Consider the following 17,581-nt stretch of genomic DNA (forward strand, 5'->3'; position numbering starts at 1 on the left):
GACCAAAGGCAGCAATTGGGCGACGGCGACACGTCGGGAGGAAAGCATCTACAGCACGTCCCGAGAACCACAGGGAAGTGACGGAGTATGTTGCCTTGTTGCCTGAGGCCGTGGTCTGGCAGTAGCGCGGTCTCTCCGCCAGGCATTCAGCGGACTTGCGTAGACGGAGCTTCACCTCAAGCTCCCACCAGAACAACTCTTAATCCATCTCCACTTCCCCTCCCCTCTGACGGCTACACTTTACGATTATTGCCTTTTGCATCTGGCCGTTCTATTTTTCCTCATTGCCTTTTTCGGATAGATCAACATGTTCATCGCGCGATCGGAATATGGTAAGCTTCATGACACCACTCTCCGATGCAGTCAATCTAACAGTTCTCTCGATAGACCGTGGAATCAAGTACGGATCCTTACGATGACTTCCTTGTAATACGACTTGTTATACCCTGTTTCTGACGATGAATCCACAACAGCACCTTCTCCCCCGAAGGTCGTTTGTTCCAGGTCGAATACTCTCTTGAAGCTATCAAACTAGGTTCGACAGCGATCGGTGTACGTTTGAACATCTCTGATAATGCTTTCTGTTGGGAAATTCTGTGAATTTTTATCATAGAAATTTGGGAGGAATTGCTATAGTTAAAGAAAGGGTAGCTGTTCTGACCTCTTGTTCAGGTAGCAACATCGGAAGGTGTCATCCTGGGTGTTGAGAAGCGTGTCACTTCCACTCTCCTTGAAGCTTCCTCCGTGGAAAAGATCGTCGAGATCGATCAGCACATTGGCTGTGCCATGTCCGGTCTGCAGGCAGATGCCCGAAACCTCGTTGAGCATGCCCGCGTCGAGTGCCAGAACCATGCCTTCCACTATGCCGAACCCCTGCGAGTCGAGAGTACCACTCAGGCCATCTGTGATTTGGCTCTGCGCTTCGGAGAGACTGGCGATGATGAGGAGACTGTCATGAGTAGACCTTTTGGTGTTGCCTTGTTGATTGCGGGGTTTGATGAGGACGGGCCTCAGCTGTACGTTGGATGATTTCCCTTAGTCTCACCCCTCCTTTCTATGGAGTTGGATATCAACCACAAGAATTTATACTAATATATTTCCCGCGACTACAGGTATCACGCCGAACCCTCGGGTACCTTCTACAGATACGACGCCAAGGCCATCGGATCCGGAAGTGAGGGTGCGCAGGCGGAACTGCAGAATGAATACCACCGCTCCTTGACGCTGGGGGAGGCTGAGACGCTAGTTTTGAAGACTCTTAAGCAGGTTATGGAAGAGAAGCTGGACGCCAAGAACGTCCAGCTGGCCAGCGTGACCAAGGACAAGGGCTTCCGTATCTACGGTGACGAGGAGATGGGAAGAGCTGTCGCACAGCTTGGCGGCAATCAATAAACGAAGAAATTAATGCACGAACGAATGAGCAGGTCAGGTATCTCACATAGAATGATTGGGTCCTGTGTGGGCTAGTATCTATTCTAGGAGCAAATAGAAAACAATGATGACTTTTGTCTAATGTTTAAGAATCTCAAAAACTTTTTCCTTTTGGCCCCTAGATTATCCACGGTGCTTCTTCGCGGGAGGGACATAAATGCAGTAGCTCAATTATATACAAAAGTCCCTCATTCACATACAAAATCGTCCTTGCCATGGTCTACCGAATCTTATAGACACAAGGCTTAAGAGCAGCGGCTTCTTCCTCGGGTGTCATGTTATTTCCCTCGGGCTGCTTGTCGATGAACTTCTTCTTTCCTGGCCCTGATCCGCCGGTACCAGTAACAGACGCATGTTTGCCCTTTGTGGGCGTGCCGTGCTTCACAAACACCATCCTGACAAACATCTTGTTGGACTTGTCCACAGACTCAGGTTTGAGGGTGAATCCACGCGTCCGGAACACTTCAACGAAAGTGGAGATATCGGTTTCATCGTTGTCAGCGGCCGGGCGGGCATCCTCAGCGTAGATGTCTGCATCATCGGCATCTGAGCCGGCATCATCGTCGGCACCTCCGCGCTTCTTCTTCTGCTTCTTCTGTTCGGCCTTGCTGAGGGGCTTCTTGGCGCCGATTTGGGCCTTCTTGCGGTTGACTTTTCCAAAGCGACTCTTGACCTCACTAACCCAGCATTCGCCCTTGCCGTCACCGCGCAGCACTCGCCATGCCTCCTCCACAAATGACACCCAGTTGGTGCCCATCAAACTAAGACAAAAGATAGCAATATCAACAGAGCCTTCTTTAACGGGGAGGTTGGAAATATCCGCTTTGGTGATAAGTTGGTTGGGGGCATGCAAGTCATAACTAAGAAGCTTCAGGTTCAACTTCTGTGCAGAGGGTGTGAGTCCGCTGGCGAGCTGGGCGTCACCACATCCAAGGTCAGCAATGGTACACAATCCATTGGGTCGGCGGGGAAGGGCCAGCGAATTCTTGTTCTTGTCGGGTCTGCCACCCTTCTTCGGGGCAGATGAGATCTTGCCTCGGGACCGAATAGCTTGGGCGTAGCCATCAACGGGGTTGGAGGGCCAAGACTCCTTAACTTGACGCGAGAATCCAGCATGGTATTCATCAAACAGCTCTGGGTTCGCGGTGAACAGCTCAAGGGCTTTGGCCGAGGGCGTGGTGTAGAGGGTTTCATTCAGATGTCGGAAACGGGACGAAATCAACTTCTGTCGCATAGCTTGCTGGAGAGGAGTAAGGGTTGCCTGGGTCGTTGGTGGTGCCACGGGTAAGGACTCATTGCTTGGGGCTGCCGTGGTGGCTTCCTCGGACCCGGGCTGCTGAGATTTGTTCTTGTTCTTCTTTTGCTTCTTGTTTGCCTTCTTTCCTTCACCCTGAGCTGGTTCCTCCTGCGTGTTCGGCTTGGCTTCCGGCTCTGCGTTTTGTTCTGCCTGAGCATCTTCGTTCTGCTGCTTCTGTTCCTTCTTGCGCTTCTTTTCCGGCTTCATGGAGTTGTTATTCGCATTCTGCTTCTTGCCTTTGGGAGTATCGTTCTGTCCTTCGATATGCCGGCGGTACATCTGATCCACATTGCGCTTGGTGACATTATCATTATCCCTCTTGCGCTTGTTCGATTGGGCATTGGGTTTTGGTTCAGATTTCTTCTGAGCTTGTGGCTCGGTCTGCGCCTTGAGAGCAGAGGTCTCGACCGACCAACCTGGGACGGCGAACATGGTTGACGGTTAGGATTAACGACTAGTTCAAGGAAAGTAAGGTTCGATCGGTCTTTCTCAAATCCACATCAACCCCCGTAGATTCGCAAATCTCAATAGGCCGTAGAAGGGTTTGTCGCGGCCACTGGAGTGCATCCAGAAAATTTTTGGCGGTGAAATCGATTTTCACTCAGCGTTACATTTAGTGGTGCGAATTGTATGGAATTGGCGTATTGATATGTATTGCCGTATTGCACGTGGTGTTTTGCCGTTTTTAAATAAAGGCGGTCAATCCCCATGGACCATCGATCGTGATGGCTTGATTGATAAGCGATTATACAAGTTTATCACCATCGATTTTCAGAGAAATAAGTTCATTTGATCTTCTATTGACCTGGTGTTAGATAAGGAATTAGAATAAAGTAAAAATGTTGCAATAGACTGTGTTGAGACTAACGGTGTGAACATAAACGCTGCACGCTTCATGTAATTCCCCAGATAACAATAGCGAAAGCAAATCAAAGCAATCTCTATTGTGCTCTTTTCCGCTTCTTCAACCTCATGAACTAAACTCAGTTTGTCTATCAAATGCAAAATAAGCATAATTGCTTGTGGGGAATATGAATTCGAGTACATCGATGGCCTGAGGCCACGAGCTGATTCCTCAGGCATCAACGATCCCCACTCCCCGCGAACCCCAGTCTGTACGACTTTACCGGAATCGTTTCCTTTCATCCGTCTTATTATCCGTCCTGGATATAAGATATGGCATCAAAGCGTCTGCTCTTAGCAACTCTGATCACTGTGTTCCACCATGGGAGACCAGAAAAATCTGTCACAGTCGGTCAATGACCCGACTTCATCTGTGGGAGCTGGTCTCGAAGTGGGTGAAACCACAAAGGGCCCGCCGACGACTAACAATGCGCCACAGAAGAATTCCAGGAAACGCACCAAAACAGGATGCTTAAGTATGTTGGATTCGAATAGCCTCAAGCCATGGAATAGAAATATCATCGACTAACTATAGGTAGCATGCCGACAACGGCGCATCAAATGTGGCGAAGAGAAACCCATTTGCGCCAATTGCATCAAATCAAAACGGGATTGCAAGGGCTATGGCCAGCGGGTGGTCTTCAAGAATCCAATTGGTCTCCATGGGGTATACAATTCCCAGCAGCTGTTGAATGCACAGATACAGCCCATGCCAACGGTAGTCCCGTTTGTCACTGGATATGAGAATCGCCCTCTTCCGCCTCAAGTTCCCCAACAGAGACCGGCAGGCAGTCGTCATCCGATCCTGGCACCAAAACCATCTGGATTCCTGGCTGTTGGGCAATCTTCACTATCAGCAACAGGTGCCACTTCACAACTAGAGCCACAAGCAGTTAACCCAGCTTCATACTACTACCAGCCGTTTCAAGCACCTGTGCCTTTTCCTTCTGCATTTGAACAAGATTTGGGGAATAGGCCACTGGTATCAGCGGCTGAAGGTTCTTCTGGGCAGCAAGATAATGGGTCTCAGCTAACTTTTGACCCAAACAATACGCATCGTGATTTGGGAGCTGCTCCCAGTCTGCCTACTCAAAACCGCCCCAATGCTTGGGAAGCTCCATCAGTAGCTGTAGATATTACCCAAGATGCGTCGCTTCCTCCCTTCCCCGTCCCTGGGCCCCAGGTATGGATAATTTCTTTCTGTCTGCTGGCTTACACCCAGTTACTAAATCATGTAGACTTCTAATTCCTGGAACCAAAATGCAAATTCGCTTCATTACGGACCTAATCAAGAGCAACAGCAATTCCATATCAATGCGCCATTTTTATCACCAAATTCATCTCTCCAATACATGTATGATGAAGAAAGTGATGACTATTACGATGTTGAGTCCGACGAGGAAATGGCGGGCCAGACACAGGCCCAGGATGCCAACCAGCTTAGCCTCATCATGGCCTCTGCATATCAAGATGACCAGCGCCTCCGCTCATTTACCACCCATTTGAATGAACCCAATATCCTTGCTTCCTATCGTCCCACCCTGGGCTCGTCCCCGCTAAACAATCCTAAAACGGCTCGCATTTTTATCCACTTCATCCACTCGACGGGGCCATCTTTATCCATTTTTGAGCGACACCCCTATGATTCATCACTTGTGTTTGGCGGCCCGGTGCCGGAAGCACAACAGGGCCTATGGACCTATACATTGCCTCTCAAGGCGTTAGAGCACCCGGCGCTGCTCCAAGCCATATTAGCAATAAGCAGCTTGCATATTTCCTTTTTGCAAGAAGCTCCTCCGACTGTGTCATTGAAACATTATCACTACGCATTAAAAAGGATTGGCACTGCAGTGGGCCTGCCTAATCGACGTAAACAGATAGGCACCCTTGCCGCTACGTTACTTTTGGGGTACTACGAGGTTATGGCTGCAGAGCACTCCAAATGGAACAGTCACGTTGCAGGGTCAGCTCAATTGGTTCGCGAAGTTGACTTTGCTGGAATTGCCCGAGACCTTCGAGCCCATAGACGCAGAGTATTGGCTCAACAGGATTACATGGCTCGTTCCGGTTCGTTGTTCGCAGATTACCACAGCTGGAACAAAGTTTCTGAAGGCGACCCATTTGCTGCGAAAGAATTAACCATCGATGAGAATCTAATCGGATCGATAACCGGCCGAGCAATCAATTATGATGAATTCGGCAAGGTTGACGATGGACAACCCCAGCACTCTTACAAGCACTTTTCCAAAAAGGATATTGAAAATTTCCGGATCCAATCTGATCTCTACTGGTGGTATTGCAAGCAAGATATCATCCAAGGCATGATCAGTGGTAATCGACTCTTGTGAGTAAAAACTTTCTCTGGAACGAATGCTTCATGGCTAACAGCACATAGTATGCCGTACTTCCAATGGGGACAATGCCCTCCACGAGCTGGCGTGGGCAGGTTAGATGCCGTTTATGGTTCTACCGACCACATATGGCTCTTACTGGGTCGTATCGCAGATTTCGGCTATCGCGATCGAAAAAGAAAATTGAAGGCGGCGAGAAATACCGGGTCGGAATGGAAACCGACACCTGCACTGTTCAAATTCATGGGCCGATTTGCTGGTGGCGGCAGGGGACCACCTCCAGGTCCCCCACCTGGTGCACCCAAACCGCCCGGCATGCCTCAGTCACAGGGAAATGCCCCAAGGCCCGGAGGAGGTCCACCTATGTACGGAATGGTTCCTTCTCGTGGACCAGTTCGCCTACCTTCTTCCTTTGCCAATGCTGGACCCAGGGCGACTGTAGTTGAGGACGAGGACGAAGAAGGAGAGGATATGACCTACAGCGAAGCGGAGAGTGAATGGGAAAGCATTCTAGCAGCATGCGACACATTCGCTCAAGCTCTCGGTCCTGATTTCCAACCTCTATCCTCTGATATCACTCCCCCGATATCGACTCCTTTCGGACCGGCACTGCAGTACCGCACCAATACAGTGGCCGTGCTGTGGGGTTTCTACTTTGCCGGACGTATCCTGTTAAATAGACTCCATCCATCGATGCCACCCGCCATGATGGTAGCCGCAGGGGTGGCCGCACCAGCAACCGCAGAGTACGCCCAAATTATCGGAAAAATCGCCGCCGGTATCTACTACCCACAACGGTTCAACGTAGAAGCGGGGAGTCTAAGCCCAACCCTCGGATCTTCCCTGACTGAGATGACTGTGTCTATTTTCTTTGCTGCGGTGCAATACACAGACCCCGCACAACGCGGCTGGACTATCGCCAAACTACGAGATGTCGCCCGCCTGACTGGTTGGAAAACATCCAATGCTATAGCATCCGGGTGCGAGAATTCCTGGGTAGTGGCTGCAAAGCAGGGTCGTGGTCCTCCATACTCTAGGACTAGTGAAAATGATCGCGGACGTGGACATTTGTATACAGACGTATCTCAACAAGGAGGTGCCGTGAACCCCGAAAGGCGATTTGTGGCTGTTAGCAAATCCGACCGTCTTCATTGGGCGATGGGAATCTTGAGCTTGGAAGATGATCTTAATTCGGAAATAGACGATCGGGTATAGGATACAGGAGAACGATACGCTCTACTCTGCTCCTTCGAAGATCTGCTTTGGATAACATGTGTTAATAAAATTAATGAGTGGTATCGTAAAACTCTTATATATGCGAAAATTATAATTACATCTCATTCCCCAGCCGTGAGAAACCGCTCTATCTTTTTTGTGAAAGAGAGGCATTTCTCATCCACAAACCGCGTATAATAGTGTGCAGCATATATTGTGATAGCTCCCATCAAAACCCCCGAGCTTATCCACGTAGTATAAAACGTCCAAGGAGATTGAATCGCCCCTTCACTACCCGGATACAGATCTTTGTGCAGAACCAGCCAAATGAAATTCTTCACGGGATCGCGCCATAAGTGGAAGATTGACTGATGAACAAGATATAGAGAGAAAGATATCCTGCCCAGGTATTGAATCGGACGGCTGTTTAGGGGCCGTTGAAGGACCTTCAAGCCACTGATGGCGAATACCACCATCAGAGAACCGATGGCTGCCCAGGAGGCTGAAATTGTGCCCCAATCGCGCCAGTAAGAGGGCTGGATGAGATTGAGGCTTTGGTATCCGAGTGGTAGGTAGCCATCATCTCCCAGGCACATAATGTAGATGCCAACGGCGAAGGTGATGTATTTCCCAATGCGTGCTAATGGGACTTTTCCGATATTGGGTAGATTCACCTCCACATATAATGGTAGCTTGTTTTCATCCTCGTCCGCAGCGCCTGTTCGTATCTCTGCTAGATACATTCCAGCAACAAAGCAGAAGATATCCCACAAGCCATAGCAGAGGAAATACAGCATCGTGATAGCAAGGGCCCAAGGTCTCAAGGCCGATCGCCAGCCAGACATACCCAGCGTTGCAAGGTAAATAACACACGACCCGCGGACTTCCATGGGCATCGTCCAGAGTTGGCCGTTCAAGCCTGTGTTGTTTTTCAGGTCGATGATGTTCATGTTGTCCATCATGTATCGCGTGAGATATTGCAAATGCGACCACGGCGACGTCCACGGCTCCACGCCTTGCATCAGAGCATTTTGGAATTCCCAGTGATACATGCCGAAGAAATACAAAAACTGTGAGATGGTCGCAATCACCAGAACGGGGAGGTAAATTCGAAACGCCCTCCGCGTGACCGACGACGACAAACGACGGAAGAACTGAGGCGTGTCTCTTCTTCTAGTCAGGGCGTATCCTGAAATAACAAAGAAGAGAGGAACCATCGCACGAGCGGCGAATAAAAGACGGATGGGAGGAAGTTGGATTAGTCGTCGATTTTCCTCGGCGGGTTCAGCCCCGAACGATCGGAATGGGAGGGTGATTTCGCCCATGAAATAGTGGTCAAAGGCGACGATGGCTGCAGCGATGCCTCGCAGTCCATCGAGCCACTGTGTGCGTTCCATCTCGTCAGTCAGAGTTGAGATGGATAATATGATGCATCAAATCTCCTGTCCAGATGGAGGAAGGTGTTGTTATATTTAAGCCAGCAGAATCAGTCGTGCTGTGGGGACGGCAGATCTATAATAGGGGATGGAAGAGGCGCTATTGCCAGCGGAGTTTAGCCCGACTGATTTCTGAGACAAAATCCACGATGATGATAAAAATAAGCATCACGATCGTCGCCTTGGATTTATGAAGCTAAAGTAAAGTGACTGGATGGAAATGGATGTTGTCGATCTGCTGCAGCCTCATCACCTGACTGCATTGCCCCATTCCTGCTGGGCCCCTTTTCCCTCTTTCTGCCCAACATCGCCCAGTCTTTGTTGCATCAAATGCAGACCAATAATAGAAAAATGCATCTCAAGATGGATAAAATACGCTGTTTGCAGGAATATAACGAGTCCCACCGCGCCAGAAAGAAATCTCGACGGATCGACCGCGATCTTCGGATAGACGCAAAGAAGCGGAAGAAGACGCACAGGATTATTGTCACAGACTTTGGAGATCAAAGAGAATCGCTTCTGCTAATGACCAAAATTGATATCGTACCTCGTGATGGTTTTTCTCGCGATCAACTTCTTGCTCATCGAGATACCGTCCGCAAAGCCATTTTGAACATGTCCCAGGAGGTGGTGATGCGCATGATTAAAAATGACTCGTACGATGCAGAGCGTGGCCGTGATGATGCCCTCAAACCCCAGAAAGAAGATTTCTATCGACATTTTCGGCATATTGAGCCTGATGGGCCCATGGATATCACGCCGGATCTTGTTGCTGCCATATCCAGACTCTACACAACCCCAGAGCTTCTGTCCTGCGTCGAGCTCAGTGCCCTTGGAGTGTTCCACTGTTCTTATCTTCCATAGTAAGACTTCTTTCATGATATGAGCCAGCTGCTAACAATAGCTAGCTTCTATCGAGATATTCAACGAATCGCTCAGCCAGACTACATCCCCACTGAATCTGACATTGTTAGAGCTGTTAGATCGACGTGCCTTCGGTTCCTTACGGGGGCACAAGTCGCCCTAAGAATTGAGAATCGAGATTTAAATCTCATCTCTCTTCCCAGACGCGGGGAGAGGAAGAAATGGATCCATATGTTTGATGACTGTACAGCGATTACTTTCATCGTGGATATGACACCCTATGACGGAATAATAGAATGCGAGCTTTTAACAGAGCTTACCATTCTCTTAGAAACAATAACCAAATCTTCATATCTTCCGCAGCGCCCAGTAATCGTGGTCCTAAACAATTTGAGCGCTTTCAAAGAGAAACTCATTCGAGTTCCGTTTAGCCAATATTGTTCAGGTTATACGGGAGACGACAACGATGTCGAGAGTATCGTTGGATACATTCTTCAGCAGCTCAAACTAGTCAACCAAGGAAGGAACAAAATTTATCCTTATCAGGTTGATTCAATAGATTCCATCAACTGGGCTTATATCTTGAAGGATATTAATGAACCGAAACGCAATTCAAGGTAAAAGAAAAAGGGAGATATGAGATTGTCATGGGAATTTCATCACGGCCTTGTGTATGAACATGATCTTGCACCTTCATGAAGATGCTCTAGCCATCTATCATGAATGTGTCCAGTTCAGCATTGGTACCTTTGTCGTCTCTGTTCGAAGAGCTATCTCAGGTCCAGGATGAATCGCCAGGGGTATTTTAAACGCATGGGTGACTCCTAGCTGGCTCGGTCAATGACCCTTCAACGCCAAATTATGGGATTAATCAATGTACGACCTGCAATCTTTTGAGGGTCGATTGATCGAAAAACATCTTTGGCCCGAACAGCCAACTCCTTGCCTCGGGGCTCTGATTCTAGACCAGTCTAGCTACTAATATTAAGGATTCGGGATCTCTATGATCTTGCTCGCCAATTGTCAACTCTTGGCGGTAGAATATGTGCTGCATGGGGTATGCAATTCGGTGGTTGGATAGTCGGAGGAAATGCTTTGGCTACCCGAAGAATACAGGCCTACCGCAATTCCCCAGCGAGATAGAGCCTGATCATGGGACCGCATAGTGGGAACATGATATGCATAAAGCTGGGGGATTAGATCTTGTTTCAGAAATGCCACGAATCATTGTCGGGGTGTCCGAAGGGCCATACATGAAATCATCAATATGACCCCGATAATCCCCATGATGAAGCTGCTGACGACGACGATACTTGGCATTCTTGATAAATATTCCAAATCCCACAAGATGTGATGGCTTAGCTGAAAAAACAAGCAAGACAATGACGCTCTTATTGCAGTGTGCCCTTGCTCATCATTCTTCCGAAGCACAACATGGGAAGCCGCATTGGAGAGCAACATTGGCATTGCGAAAAGCACCCCAACATCGGGACCTCGAAGAATGATCTGACATGTTTCCATTCCTATCTCGTCATCTTACCGACTATCATCATCCCGATTATTCTCGACAAGACCTCGAATATTCTTGAGTCTCACAAGATCTGCACGTGGAACGGGAATCCCTTCCGTCGGGAATGTCAGACTTGCATTCCCATTCCCGAGACACGGGATTCCCGGTTTTACTCAACAATATTATTTAGAGGCCGAGTGTGACTCGAATTTCATCGGCTCAATATCTTTATACTCTTCTTCTCGTTCATATTTATTCCCTTGAGTTTCTCTCTTATCCTATTTAATCCATAGGCTCTTCGTCGTTCAACCGCCAATTAATCGCCCGCTTGCCCTTTACCATCGCAATTCGATATAATATCGAGCAACTCATTCACAACATGCCTTCATCCAGTTTGTGTCAAGAGGACACATGTACTACATATGGCTTCATCGACGATTACAGTGAAGGAGCCCATCCGCAAATACTCGAGGCTCTCCTCCGTACAAACTCCACCCAACAAGTCGCCTATGGAAATGACAACTACTGCAACCAAGCCAGACAATTGATCCGAGGCAAGATCGATTGCACTGAGGACGAAGTGGACATTCATTTTGTGCCCAGCGGAACTTCAGCAAACCTCATCTCGATAGCCAGCTGTTTACGCCCTTACGAGGCTGTAATTACCGTGGATACCGGGCATATTGCATGCAAGGAGGCCGGTGCGATCGAAGCAACTGGACACAAATTGATCCTCGTTCCAGCGGTGGATGGAAAGATGACACCTCAAAATCTCCTCAAATCCTTTAATCAGAATCAATTCTATCCTCACATGGCCAAGCCGCGTATGCTGTACCTCACCAATGCGTCGGAGATTGGTACAATTTACACCAAAGAGGAGCTTACCACCCTTTCGGCCCTGTGCAAGAAGCTGGGTCTGCTACTATTCATGGATGGCGCACGACTTGGAACTGCTCTCTGCTCGAAGAGGAACAACTTGGCTCTGAGAGATATTCTTGACTTGACTGATATCTTTTGGATTGGTGGTACCAAGGCCGGCGCTCTACTGGGAGAAGCGATTGTCGTAAAAAAGAGCCTGGCTGAAGGCTTCGTTTTCCACTTGAAACAACACGGTGCTTTGCTGGCAAAGGGCCGAATTCTGGGCATCCAGTTTGTCGAGCTTTTCCGTTCGGATCTTTTCTTTACTCTGGCAGGACATGCGAACGAGATGGCCCAGGAGCTCTCTACCAACTTTGAGGAATTGGGGTACAGTTTGGAAGCAAAGACGGAGACAAACCAGGTGTTTGCCATTCTACCTAAGGAACTGGTTCGACGGCTTCAAGACAGATTCAGATTTTATATCTGGGACGAGCGAGAGGATGGCCACTCGGTGGTCCGGCTTGTGACGTCTTGGGCTACTGATGCTCTGCAAGTTGAGCAGTTCAATCACTGGGTGAAGCAATGGACGGTGGCCCATAACGACGTTAAATAATGATGCATTATGATCGCTTTTATATCCAGTACAATAATCTTAATCAAGGAGTTTGGAGATAATCTGATATATTTTTATCTTTTGACATGCGCGATCGGCATGCACACTGCATATATATAGTGACGTAGAGTCAGCAACCATCACAAGATCCCAAAATCAACGAGTCAGAATAAATCCCCCACTATATTCGCTATTTTCTTATCATCCGGCAAATAATATTCAGGTGGTTACACTGTGATCCGCCTGTTGCACAGTGAATGAAATCTTTGGTGCCAGTCTTGGCATTGGCTACCACCGCATCCGTCAGAGTTGAAGTTTTTCAACTTTCCACAATCCATCTTCAAAATCAACACAGACTCAATGAGGCTCTCCATATCATGTGAAGGTTGTCGGTAGGTCATTCATGCATCTGGATTTTTTCTTGGCCCAGACAATCTGTTCCCAGAGTCATGCCTGTCCACTGCTAACGTCCGACAGCCAGGCCAAAGTCAAATGCATTCATGAAGGGAATCCACCATGTCAACGCTGCCAAAGAATAAAAATTCAGGAATGTCTCCTGACAGACCCTAGAGTCTCCAGACCAAAGAAGGACCCAAGTACTCCTTCATTGAAGCCCTCAAGGAAGCGAAAAGCCACCTCCGAGCTATCTCCGGTGCTTGGGAGTGAACGGCGTTTGAATAACACACACCTTCCCCGGACCCTCTCTGTGTCTCGAGATGGAGCAGCTGAAAACCCCATCTCGGCATTGTCGCAGTCGACAATCATTAGTGCTTTTGAAACATATCGGAAGAAATTCCCAGTCGCCAATTTCCTTCACTATCCTTCGCTGATATCTGATATATCCACCAATCCTGCATCGGTGGACCCGGTTTTTATCGCCTCACTTTTGTCCATGTGTGTGCGGTTCATGTCCAATAGTGAGCTGGATACTGAGGATACCTATGCGGATTATGCGCGGAAACACCTCGCGCACCGGGTGCTTGAGTCTCCGTCGCTATATCTTGCGCAGTCGTTGGTGATGATCTCGTTTTACGAATGGGGGTCTGGTCGACCTTATCAAGCCTGGATGTACAGCGGTATTTCATCCTATCCCTGAAGATAGAATGTTTAATGGTGTCATTTATCGCTAATTCATTCAGGTATGGCCACATATATGATCCAATCGCTGTTGAAAATGTCAGACGACAGTATGGAGCATAACCCGCAGGAATTTCACGCCTCGCAAACACAGTACGAGCAGCTTGTCCGCACATACTGGTGCTGCTTCGCCCAAGACTGCGAGCTGAGTTCAGGAGCTCGACAGCATTTTGCTCTTTCATTTTCGCAGATCTCCGTGCCGCTTCCCATCAGTGATCGGGATTTTACCTTCAATCATCGGCCTCCGAACAGACTGATGCCGGCGAATATGAACAAACAGTTCTCTCTCGCGAATAATCTAACTATTGATCACGGTCTTACAATTGTCACTCGGGGATTTGATATATTCGTGCGAGTTTTGAGGTTTGCGAATGAACATCGTCGGGCTCGGGCGTCGTCGTCTTCTAATGCCTCCACATCACCGCTTTATTCCACCTGGCAGAGACTGAAGGGGGAATTGGATGAGTGGAGATCTCTTCAAGATGTGACGGTGAGATATCCTGCTACTAGTGCCCAGGCACATGTAGCGCTTGGATATGGTGAGCTGTTCGCGTATATCAATCTGGTTTATTACATGAGGTATGTACTTTCTCTTACTTGCTTTATATGATTTTAATGATTTGAAGCATTTTATTTCTCTATCGGGATCGCTTTCTATCCAGCCTCAAACCGCATTCCGACGTTTTTCATGACATGAGTGATGCTACGTCCTGCGAACCAGATACGATGAAACAGCTGTTTGAAGCTGCGCAACAGATCAGTGGAGTCCTATCCGCACTTGAAACCTCCGAAACACCGGTGATTACACCATACTCAGGGTTCAGCGTTTTTGTGGTTGCCCACATAAACATGTACGGAACCATCTGCCCGCAAAGATATCCCGGGGGACCTGAGAGGGCAGAGGAAGAAAAGACCAAGAACCTCTTATACCTCGAACGATTGAGTAAATTCTGGCCTGTCGGTCGTAGTTGGGTGAGTTTATTGTCCGAGGCCTCCGCCCTTAATTAACGAACGGTCTTGTAGTGGCGAACGGTCCAAGAAGCAAATCGATTCTACGAAATGGTAAAAAGCAATCAAACACATACAGATTCCGGGATACACAGTCCAAGACGCCTAGCTCTCGCAGGTAGACTGGACGAGTATGGTGATATCCGATCATCTCGACCAAGCCAGGACCTGCGAGAGCCAACTGTCGAGTCGAATGAAACCAGTTCGCATCAACCTAATGGAAGTTCCTGCTCGCCTGGTCTTGAGGGCGACCAGTTTATTCCGAGAGACCATAATAATACGGGCGGCTATCACGATTTCGAAACCGACATGTTTCAGTGGCCGTTTATTGATGGATCGTGGTCTTCTGGGTTCGACAATGGTCTTGATGGGCTGTGGCCGAGTTCTGGTCTGTTTGATCCAGGATCATCATCCTCAAGATAAGCTATCTGGCGGTAACTTGATCGTGGATTAATAATTAATGGTGAACGTTGATTATTAGTGCTTACGAATTGACTAGCGCTGACAAAGACTTCGCTTTTTGCGACATTACAAATTAAGCAAATGGATCTCCACGCTACTTTCGGAGATGATTGCAATTGGAGCTTTAATATGGATGTCTATTAATATATTAATTGGATGACAAAACATAAAGGTATGATGGGTAATATGAGGCCTTGCTTTCACGAGCAACACTAATCGACATAACTAGTGACGAGAATCCCTGCAAAGCAGAGAAACAGAGTACATAAATATGCCTCAACCCTCTCTGTCAATAGAGCCGCACAATAAATTCCCCAACAATCGCAATGTCTCACAACATCCTCATCACCGGCGCTTCAGGCTACCTGGGGGGAACCCTCCTCGCCCGCTGGGCAAGCGCCAACCTCCCCGCATACCAGAACCTCTACGCCCTCGTGCGAACAGACTCCCAGGCCGAAGCAGTCAAGCAATACGGTGCCGAACCAATCTCATTCAATCTCAACGATGAAACCAGCATCACAGAAGCCATTCTGTCGCGCAAAATCACCATCGTCTACTTTCTCATCGATGCGCTGGGAGGGGAACACCAACCAACTATGATCAAGGCCCTTGCAGAAGTGAAGAAACAGACTGGACAGGAGGTTCATTTCTTGCATACCTCTGGTGCGAAGCTGTTTAGTAGTCATGCGGGACACCCGACAGATCGACCGCTGTACGATAATGACCCGCAGCTTTATGAGATTCAAAAGAGTGCACAGCCGCTGTATCCTATTGCGCAAAAGGTATGCTTGAGCTTAGTGGACCATTTAACCTGTCAGACATACTAACCAATAAAGGGTCTCGACGCCAACAACCTCGTCATCGAAACTGCGGAGGAATACGGCGTGCGAAGTTACATCTTCACACCGTGCGTTGTCTACGGAGAAGGCGAGGGCTTCGGAAACAAGATTTCCATTCAAACAGTGGCTATCGTGAAAGCTGCTAAAGCTGCCCGTCGTGTATACAATGTCGACTCCGACTACCCTGTATGTATTTCATTCTAACTCTTACGTGGGCTAGACGGATTTCTAACCCGATCGCAGAGCTGGCCCGTCTCCCATATTCTAGATACTACAACCCTCTATCTAGACATTCTCCGAAATATCCTCTCAGGAAACGACATCGGACATGGTAAGAACGGGTACTACCTCGCCGCGAGCGGCAGCGTAGCCTGGATCAACATCTACCGCACCATGGCGAAAGGACTCGCAAAGCGCCAAGTCGTCGACAGCGAAACCGTGGATGAGGCAAACGAGGACAACCTAGAGGAGATGGCAAAGGGTTTACAATATCCAAAGGAGTTTGTGAATCTGCATCTTGGTGGAAAGTAAGTTACCTCTCCTCTCCTAGCACTGATTATTTGGGGGGTTATTTGAATCGTTGCTAATTAATTCTGTGTAGCTGCACATTTGAGGCAAGACATGGTCGCGAGATTGGCTGGGAACCACAGTATCCAGCCGAGCATATTCTCGAGGCGGCTGATGCGGAAGTTGAGTTGATTCTCAACAATCTGTAGATGACTATTTCTTGTGTTTTTGAGGCCGTCATGATACGAATACTACAGTTTACTTACTACGTCTGCCTGCAGCCGAACAGTAGAATACATACAATATAATTTTATTTTAATTAAATCTCGATTTACTGCACTGCACAATATAAACTGGAACTCAATCACGATTGGCCGCCCCATCGTCCCACCAATGCGGGGAGAGTGCCAAGGAATCCGGGGAAATCGTGAGATCATCGACATTTACAAAAAGTGAAAAACAAAGAGACGCCAAATTACTCCTTAATCCACAAACATTTATATTAGACATCAGAGATGCCGAGGGAGCCAGCGTAAAGCAACATAGAAAGCGCTGATAGTGGCATAAGTTGCGGTTCCTGCCGTAGCCCAGACTGGCTGGTGGACTTTGAAGGAAGTTCGGAGGTGGCGTGCTTCTCGTTTTAGTTTCTCTGGTTGTTGGCTTGTGTTAACAAAGAACTGGCTCTATGCTGCTAGAGATGAAGGTCTATACCTGTTGATCCGAACCGGTTTCTCAAAGTACCAACCTGCTGTCTGGAACGTCCGGGGAGGGTGAGAAGGCCCTGGAGAATTTGAGGGGATGACATGTTGGATGATAGGATAAGGAGCAAGATTTGTATTTGTGGTTATTGTCTGTATCTGTATATAGATGTAAAAGTAGAAGAGGAAATAGCATCTCACAGTGCCACCCAGACTCCTTTTATACCTGAGGGATAAAGATCATCCGGACGGCAAGAAGCAAATGTTGACGAAGGTGGCATACAGACATCCTGTATGAGTGGCGGAATCCCTTGCTCACAGATATCCATAACCATGGTCCTGAAATGGCCAGAGGGTCTGAGCACTGAGGGGAAGACATGTCAAGTGAATCTTAATTCTTGTTATAGTCGGACAGAGTTTGGATGCAGCAAGTCATCAATCATGGAAGAATA

At 48.2% G+C, this 17,581-nt stretch overlaps 8 protein-coding genes across 8 annotated transcripts; 5 read left to right on the forward strand and 3 right to left on the reverse strand.

The window, feature by feature from the left end:
• Window positions 1-307: 307 nt before the first annotated feature.
• Window positions 308-1,392, forward strand: pup2 (proteasome core particle subunit alpha 5; the record flags this gene model as incomplete). The annotated part of the gene is made up of 5 exons (XM_040831365.1): window positions 308-332; window positions 388-400; window positions 474-552; window positions 673-1,016; window positions 1,113-1,392. The coding sequence occupies 5 exons, from the start codon at window positions 308-310 to the stop codon at window positions 1,390-1,392; spliced, it is 741 nt and encodes a 246-aa protein (XP_040685877.1).
• Window positions 1,393-1,651: 259 nt separating this feature from the next.
• On the reverse strand, window positions 1,652-3,160 carry ASPWEDRAFT_117562 (25S rRNA (adenine645-N1)-methyltransferase; the record flags this gene model as incomplete). Its single annotated transcript, XM_040828749.1, has 1 exon — window positions 1,652-3,160. The coding sequence occupies one exon, from the start codon at window positions 3,158-3,160 to the stop codon at window positions 1,652-1,654; it is 1,509 nt and encodes a 502-aa protein (XP_040685878.1).
• Window positions 3,161-3,953: 793 nt separating this feature from the next.
• Window positions 3,954-7,197, forward strand: ASPWEDRAFT_117016 (putative C6 finger domain protein; the record flags this gene model as incomplete). The annotated part of the gene is made up of 4 exons (XM_040828705.1): window positions 3,954-4,107; window positions 4,171-4,814; window positions 4,870-5,975; window positions 6,027-7,197. The coding sequence occupies 4 exons, from the start codon at window positions 3,954-3,956 to the stop codon at window positions 7,195-7,197; spliced, it is 3,075 nt and encodes a 1,024-aa protein (XP_040685879.1).
• A 122-nt stretch (window positions 7,198-7,319) lies between these two features.
• ASPWEDRAFT_31136 (acyltransferase family protein) lies at window positions 7,320-8,594 on the reverse strand (the record flags this gene model as incomplete). The annotated part of the gene is made up of 1 exon (XM_040833505.1): window positions 7,320-8,594. One exon carries the CDS (start codon window positions 8,592-8,594, stop codon window positions 7,320-7,322), a length of 1,275 nt encoding a protein of 424 aa, XP_040685880.1.
• Window positions 8,595-8,779: 185 nt separating this feature from the next.
• Window positions 8,780-10,420, forward strand: ASPWEDRAFT_654907 (uncharacterized protein). The gene is made up of 2 exons (XM_040838796.1): window positions 8,780-9,496; window positions 9,542-10,420. Exons 1-2 carry the CDS (start codon window positions 8,964-8,966, stop codon window positions 10,116-10,118), a joined length of 1,110 nt encoding a protein of 369 aa, XP_040685881.1. The 5' UTR covers window positions 8,780-8,963; the 3' UTR covers window positions 10,119-10,420.
• Window positions 10,421-11,386: 966 nt separating this feature from the next.
• ASPWEDRAFT_117812 (uncharacterized protein) lies at window positions 11,387-15,046 on the forward strand (the record flags this gene model as incomplete). The annotated part of the gene is made up of 6 exons (XM_040828771.1): window positions 11,387-12,418; window positions 12,960-13,130; window positions 13,233-13,554; window positions 13,618-14,194; window positions 14,242-14,587; window positions 14,639-15,046. The coding sequence occupies 6 exons, from the start codon at window positions 11,387-11,389 to the stop codon at window positions 15,044-15,046; spliced, it is 2,856 nt and encodes a 951-aa protein (XP_040685882.1).
• Window positions 15,047-15,339: 293 nt separating this feature from the next.
• On the forward strand, window positions 15,340-16,704 carry ASPWEDRAFT_44283 (uncharacterized protein). The gene is made up of 4 exons (XM_040836225.1): window positions 15,340-15,867; window positions 15,922-16,110; window positions 16,168-16,451; window positions 16,526-16,704. Exons 1-4 carry the CDS (start codon window positions 15,412-15,414, stop codon window positions 16,638-16,640), a joined length of 1,044 nt encoding a protein of 347 aa, XP_040685883.1. The 5' UTR covers window positions 15,340-15,411; the 3' UTR covers window positions 16,641-16,704.
• Window positions 16,705-16,940: 236 nt separating this feature from the next.
• ASPWEDRAFT_175506 (uncharacterized protein) lies at window positions 16,941-17,236 on the reverse strand (the record flags this gene model as incomplete). The annotated part of the gene is made up of 2 exons (XM_040831366.1): window positions 16,941-17,080; window positions 17,143-17,236. The coding sequence occupies 2 exons, from the start codon at window positions 17,234-17,236 to the stop codon at window positions 16,941-16,943; spliced, it is 234 nt and encodes a 77-aa protein (XP_040685884.1).
• Window positions 17,237-17,581: the final 345 nt, after the last annotated feature.

The sequence above is a fragment of the Aspergillus wentii genome, assembly GCF_001890725.1.
Source record: "Aspergillus wentii DTO 134E9 unplaced genomic scaffold ASPWEscaffold_7, whole genome shotgun sequence".
Lineage (NCBI taxonomy): Eukaryota > Fungi > Ascomycota > Eurotiomycetes > Eurotiales > Aspergillaceae > Aspergillus > Aspergillus wentii.

Coding starts and splice junctions, on each gene's coding strand:
- ASPWEDRAFT_654907 (XM_040838796.1), top strand. CDS start 8,964: ATGCAGACCAATAATAGAAAAATGCATCTCAAGATGGATAAAATACGC. Junction 9,497..9,541: donor CACTGTTCTTATCTTCCATA/GTAAGACTTCTT, acceptor AACAATAGCTAG/CTTCTATCGAGATATTCAAC.
- ASPWEDRAFT_44283 (XM_040836225.1), top strand. CDS start 15,412: ATGTCTCACAACATCCTCATCACCGGCGCTTCAGGCTACCTGGGGGGA. Junction 15,868..15,921: donor TGTATCCTATTGCGCAAAAG/GTATGCTTGAGC, acceptor TAACCAATAAAG/GGTCTCGACGCCAACAACCT. Junction 16,452..16,525: donor AATCTGCATCTTGGTGGAAA/GTAAGTTACCTC, acceptor AATTCTGTGTAG/CTGCACATTTGAGGCAAGAC.